The sequence below is a fragment of the Chiloscyllium punctatum genome, chromosome 7 (genome assembly GCF_047496795.1).
Source record: "Chiloscyllium punctatum isolate Juve2018m chromosome 7, sChiPun1.3, whole genome shotgun sequence".
NCBI classification, from domain to species: Eukaryota; Metazoa; Chordata; class Chondrichthyes; order Orectolobiformes; family Hemiscylliidae; genus Chiloscyllium; species Chiloscyllium punctatum.
Genome location: NC_092745.1, coordinates 123,293,799 through 123,300,510, shown reverse-complemented (window position 1 = coordinate 123,300,510; position 6,712 = coordinate 123,293,799). Strand labels below are relative to the sequence as shown.

At 43.4% G+C, this 6,712-nt stretch overlaps 1 protein-coding gene across 2 annotated transcripts in view; it reads right to left on the bottom strand.

Annotated features, from left to right (window-relative positions):
- Positions 1-347: 347 nt before the first annotated feature.
- miga1 (mitoguardin 1) overlaps positions 348-6,712 on the bottom strand; it is a 125,913-nt gene continuing 119,548 nt past the window's right edge. For both annotated transcript variants that reach the window (XM_072574766.1, XM_072574767.1), the window contains exon 16: positions 348-4,177. In XM_072574766.1, coding sequence (XP_072430867.1) covers positions 3,968-4,177 — 210 coding nt within the window. In that variant the 3' untranslated portion in view covers positions 348-3,967. The remainder of the gene's footprint in view (positions 4,178-6,712) is intronic.

The window sequence follows — 6,712 nt, the reverse complement described above, 5'->3', positions numbered from 1 at the left end:
CTCAAAGTGCAAGCCCCTGTCCAAATTCACATTACTGGTGCATTTTAAATCACAAATAAATGTCTGCACATTGAAATCAATAAAGATACATGCAGCAGTCTGTTTTTGAAGTGCTTTACTTGCTGAAGACATTCGTCAATGTGTATTACTCTTCAACAAAACAACAAAACAGCAAAGAACTTAAGTTGGTGTTATGTTAAGTTACCAAATATCAAAAACCAAACAGATGTTAAAAATCACACAACACCAGGTTATAGTCCAACAGGTTTAATTGGAAGCACACTAGCTTTCGGAGTGCCACTCACAACCACCTGATGAAGGAGCATCGCTCCAAAAGCGAGTGTGCTTCCAATTAAACCTGTTGGACTATAACCTGGTGTTGTGTGATTTTTAACGTTGTACATCCCAGTCCAACACCCGCATCTCCAAATCAAAACAGACAATAATACAGACATTTTGTGAGACTCTGTTACTAACCAACAAAGTATAAGGCAACTTGCATAAACTGTTTTAGTGCCTTAAAATGCCAGGCATATGTATTTTTAAGGAGCTATCGCAATACATTCACAGCAATACTTCAATGGAGGGCTTAACACTGGCAAATGGAAAATTTAAGTAACCATTTTAAAAGTAAATATGTAGTGTGTGTGCTTTTAGTGCTCAATAGGGAAATGTGATGAGGTGCTGCTGAACAGTCTGAGTATATAATTATACATAGTGAGGTATAGGTACAGATCTTGTACACAGTCACATTATGGACCATAGAAAAGCAGACAACACTTAGCAGGTAAGCAGTTATTCAATAAAATAAGTGAGTTGTCTAGGGTTGCCACCAACATGGTTAGAGAGGGGCTAGCCACCGGAACATGATACCCTGATATAGAGGATTGTCTTCCTGCACTCAGAGCTGCCTGATTTCCACTGTGTTGTAATCCATGCAACGGAAGTCTGACATGTTTTGCAATCTGCTGTGTCAAAGAACCAACCAGCCCAGAAAATGAAGGTGATAATAAACCCCTCTGTTTTATACATCCCATCAGAATTGAGTGGTTGGAGTCAACTGCACGCATTTGCCATTGATACATGACCAAGCAGTTAACATGATCTTTGTGAATTTAAACTGCTATTTAAACTTTGTCATTAACTTCACACTGGCGGGGGGGGGGGGGGGGGGGCGTTGGTTAGCTCAGTTGCCTGTCCAGCTGATTTTGATTCAGAGCAACACTAAACAGCATGGGTTTGATTCCTGCACTGGCTGAAGTTACCATGATTACCTCCAGGAAGTTTTGAACATAGCCCAGATGATCAGGCAAGCTGACCTCCCAGCCATTGCAACCATCTACACTTCTCAATGCTTCGGAGAGGCAGCAACATCATCAAAGACCCCTTCCACCCTAGTTATATCTCTTCCAAACTCTTCCATCAGGCAGGAGATACAAAAGCTTAAACACACGTACAAACAGATTCAAGAACAGCTTCTTCCCTGCTGTTATTAGACTGCTGAATGGACCTCTCAAATTTTAAACCTTATGTTGATCTCTTTCTTTTCATACACCCTTTGTTTCAGCCATAACATTATATTCCTCACTCTATTCAATCACCCCATGATCTTTGCGTATTATAATCTGCCTGTACTGCACACAAATCAAAACATTTCACTCTACCTAGGTACATGTGACAATAATAAATCAAATCAAATCAAACCAAGTGAAGGGCTCTCCTTCTCAATCTCTCCCCTCACTTGAGGTGTGGTGACCCTCAGGGTAAACCACCACTAATTGTCTCTCTAATGGGACAATGGTGAGCTTACTAACATCCACAGAATGCATAGTGCAGTCTATGTTAGTGACAGCATTCCAAAGAAGGCTCCTCTCATCTTATTTCATTTATCACTGTCAATTTTCTATTCCTTTCTTCCTCACATGCTTAGCGAGCTTCCCTTTCAATGCATCTTTATATGTTTAGTCTAAATGGGTTAACCCGACTGCTAACAGCACATAGAGGAATTGTACAGACTACATTACCTAGTGTATGTAAGGAGAAAACCACCCCACATTGCTCACTTACTTCCTTACCGACTGGGAGACATCAGCAAATATCAGAATTAAAGACATGATTCCATCACTGCTACTGCCAAAGCCACACCTCAATATTATCCCTTCCCATGCACCCTTCTCAGCCCTGTCCTCCTCTCAATATTACCAGGGGAGGTGATGGCCTAATAGTATATTCACTAGACTATTAATCTTGGTAAAGTTCTGGGACTCCGGGTCACATCCTGCCATGACAGTTGATGGAATATCAATTCAATAAGTATTTGGAATTAAGAGTCTAGTGATGGCCATGAAACTATTCTGATTGCTGGAAAAAAGCCCATCCTTTAGAGAAGACTGTCCTTACCTGGTCTGACCTACATGTGACTCTAGACCCACAGTACTGTGGTTGAAACTTAACTGCTCTCTGGGTAATTAGGGATGGACAATCAATGGCCAGTAACACCCACATTCTGTGAAGGGATAAATAAAATTACCCTCCCTCACCTGGCTGATATTGTTCCATTCTTCCCTCATTTCTAAGATATTTGCTTCATTGTAATAACCGATCCCAAACCCATTCCTCCATTGTCTGATCTGCACCATTCCTTTGATCTATCCTATCCCTTTCTCAGAATAATTCCGATTCTTCCCCCCCCCCCTTCAAGTCACACTGCTCCAACCTTATCGCATCATCCCCAGCTCTGATCCTATCTCAAGTGTGGTTCCCTTATTAGCCAACATCCTGCTCCAACCTTAAGATACTTTCTGCCCTGATCGTATGCCATCCCCTTGGCCTAAATCTATACCATCCTCTGTTCTACCCCTGTCCCATACCAATACACACCCTGCACTTATCTTGTGCTTTGTCTGGTGTTAAGTTTGATTAAAGGTGGCAACCCTGGACAGTATTCCTACTGGTCAAGCTCAAAACCAGAAAGGAATAACAACTTAGCAGACAACCCAAAGTTTCACAAAGTATATTGCAAGTAATACAGTTGTTGGAGTGGCCCTCTGCCAAATATTCATAATTGCACGTGGAATCTTCAACTGGAGAACCAGTCTGTACACTGTTTTTCAAAGCAACATGGAAATGAAAATCCTGGATACTTTCATCTGGAAACCTCCCTGAGTCTATCATTAATTATAGGCACCTTACAACATGTTCTGTCATCGCTGTCCCAGGATAGGTGCTTCTGCAAGGCTTGCCCTGTCACACGATGAGAACAAATTTGCTTCACTATACTCTGTCTGGTTCCCATTGGGAGGTGGAACCAGGTCCCAGTGCTGTCTTGTACTCTGAACCACTGGTGTGCGAGGGCTACCAAGTGAACACATGCAATGTTCCAATATCTGTTGTTATATACTTGGAGTGCTAAAATTTCTATCCTTGATGGTTGTACAGAGCCTTGTGATTCCCATAATCTAAATTAAGAGCAAACACTCACAATCCTGATACCGAATTGTGATTTAGCAGTAATCGAGCAAAGGGAAGTAAGATCTTGCATTTATGTAGCTCTTTTTACACTCCCAGGACATTGCAAATCAGTTACAGCCAATTAAGTAGTTTAGAAGTGTAAACGGGAAACACTCATTTAGTGGCATTGAATAAATATTTGGCAGGACACTGGAGAGAATTCCCTTGTCCTTATTTCAAATTTTATTGTGCCAATTTAATTCTCCATTCAAAAGACAATACCACTAACAATGCAGCTCTCCTTCAGTACTGCACTGTAATAACAGCCCACAGCTAGTGCCCATGCCTCTGCAATGGATCAACAGGACACCACTTTGCAAATGTAAGGACTGACAAAGTTCAAACGGAGACAAAAAGTCGTGAGGAAGAAATATAATGGGATGGTTTAGGGGGCTGCAAGGTTTTACAGACACCCTTACATTAAGTGTTCTCATGATAACCCTCACACAGAGCTGGTTTACGGTGCTTGTGCTTCCAAGCATCCATTGGGCAGGGGCAGTCCAACATATCCATTTAGATGCCTCAGGTTGTCTGTTCCGAGATAAGCCATCAGGAGCTCAGTGCGACGCTGTATCAAGTGTAAGATGTCCTCAGCGAGACACTCAGTGCTGGTGTACCTCACCTTCTCAAAGTCAAAGATGTCCTTCAAGAAGAAAAGAACTTGTTCCTAGGAAAGACATTACCCAATAACTGTTAGATTACATTACAGTGTGGAAACAGGCCCTTCGGCCCAACAAGTCCACACCGCCCCCCCGAAGCGCAACCCACCCATACCCCTACATCTACCCCTTACCTAACACTACGGGCAATTTAGCATGGCCAATTCACCTGACCTGCACATCTTTGGACTGTGGGAGGAAACCGGAGCACCCGGAGGAAACCCACGCAGACACGGGGAGAACGTGCAAACTCCATACAGTCAGTCACCTGAGGCGGGAATTGAACCCGGGTCTCTGGCGCTGTGAGACAGCAGTGCTAACCACTGTGCCACCGTGCCGCTCACTGTTAGCTTATCCATTGTTACACTTCACCAAACAGCATTGCTGGTTGTGTCAAATGTGCCATTAGTTATCCTTTCTACCTGAACTGGTAGCTAAAGTGGGTTAGATCCCACAAGGTTGGCTAGCCCAGTTAGTTGCATAGCTGGTTTGCCACATAGAGTGACACCAAAAGCGTGGGTTCAATTCCTGCACAAGCTGAGGTTACCTCGAAGGTACTGCCTTCTCAACCTTTCCCCTTGTCTGAGGAGTGGTGGCCCTCAGGTTAAACCACCACCAGCCGTCTCTCTCTCTCTCTCTCTAATGAGAGAGTAACCCTATGGTCTAATGTGACTTTACCTTCTCCCAAAGCATTCCACAGCCCTATTCTGAATGAGGACTTCTCCTGATGTACAGGCTAACATTCTTTCTTTAATCAACAGAACAAATGTGGATGCAATTTTCCCATTACCCTGGAAACCATGAAGGAAACACAATGGGGTGAGTTTGACCTGGAGGGAAACTTCACCCCCTTTCCTGCCATCTCAGCAATTAAGTGCCAGGTGAGAATGTCCATTGGCTGCTTTCTTTTCGTGTCAACAATTAAGGTCCTTAAGTGGCCAATTAAAGGAGGAGGAATGGCCTCCAAGTACCTGAGTCTGGGGACCACTGAAGGTATGGATGGAGGTGTGTAGCTTCTGAAAGGGGCGAGGCTTAGAGGGTTGAGAGATCTTGGAACTCCTTGCCACAGAGAGCTGTGAGAGCAGAGTCCTTGTGTACATTTAAGACTGAGAAAGATAGATTCTTGATAAGTTGGGGAATCGAGGGTTAAAGGGAAAGGAATGTCAGATCAGCCATAGTTCTATGAATGCACAGCAGGCTTGAGAGTTGAATTGCCTACCCCGTTCCTATTTCTTATTGTCTACGGCTGTGTACTAGTTGTCACCTAACATGCTCAACCCTCACTTTAAAAAGAAAACTGGAAAATCACACCTTGATGCAAGATGGTTATTTACATGACAATGCCAAAAAATAAGGATGTATTTCAAAAGTCACCAGACTGATTTCTGATGAATTACCAGAGTTACATATGAAGAAAGAACTGGGTTGATTAGGGGTATATTCATGAAGTTTAGAAAAATGAAGGGGGATCTGATAAAAACCTGTAAAATTCCAACAGGAGTAGACAGGATAAATGCAGGAAGGAAGTTCTTGATTACCACAGGGAGTCCAGAACCATGGGTCATGGTCTAAGGAGATGGAGTATGCCATTGAAGACCGAGATGAGGAGAAATGTCTTCACCCAGAGAGTGGTCAGCCTGTGGAATTCACTACCATAGCAAGCAGTTCATGCCAAAACATTAAATTAATTCAAGAGGAGATAGATTTAGTTCTTAGGGTTAAAGAGATCAAAGGTTATGACGAGAAAGCAGGAACAAGACACTGAGTTGGACGATCAGCCATGATTGTATTGAATGGTGGACCAGGCTTGAAGGGTCGAATGGCCTACTCCTGCTCCTATTCTCTGTGTCACAGTGTAAATGGAGAGTGAGAAAGGGAACATGAGGCAGAGAGAGACAGAGGCAGCATGGAGCAGAGAGGAGTGGTGGGGGGGGGGGGGAACACTGGGCAGAGAAAGAGAGACGGAAAACATAGAGAGAGGGGGAAGCCCTTCCTGATGAGTGTCTTATGCATGAAACGTCGATTCTCCTGCTCCTCGGATGCTGCCTGACCTGCTGTGCTTTTCCAGCATCACAGTCTTTACAGAGAGGGAGCATGGGGCAGAAAGTGAGGGAGGGAACACGGGGCAGTTAAAGAAAGAGAGAGCCATGATCATATTGAATGGTGCAGCACGCTCAAAGGGCCGAATGGCCTACTACTGCTCCTATTTTCTGTGTCACAATGTAAATGGAGCAGAATAATATCACAGGAACTGCAGTAGGTTATTCATCACCTCAAACTCTCCTCCACCAAACATTGTTGGCGTACCCAAAAACTATGACCTCCTTAGTTTCAGAACACTCGGTACCCTGACATAAAAGTCTATCAATCTCAAATTTTGAAAGCTCCTGTTGTCCGAAGTCAATTGGAGGAGAGTATTTCAGAAGTCCACTCCCTTTATATGAAATGACATTTCCTTATTCCTAACCACAATGGCCAAATTCTAACTTAATTTTGAAACATCCTCAAAACCCTCTCAAATTCTTCTAAGATTTTAAACTATT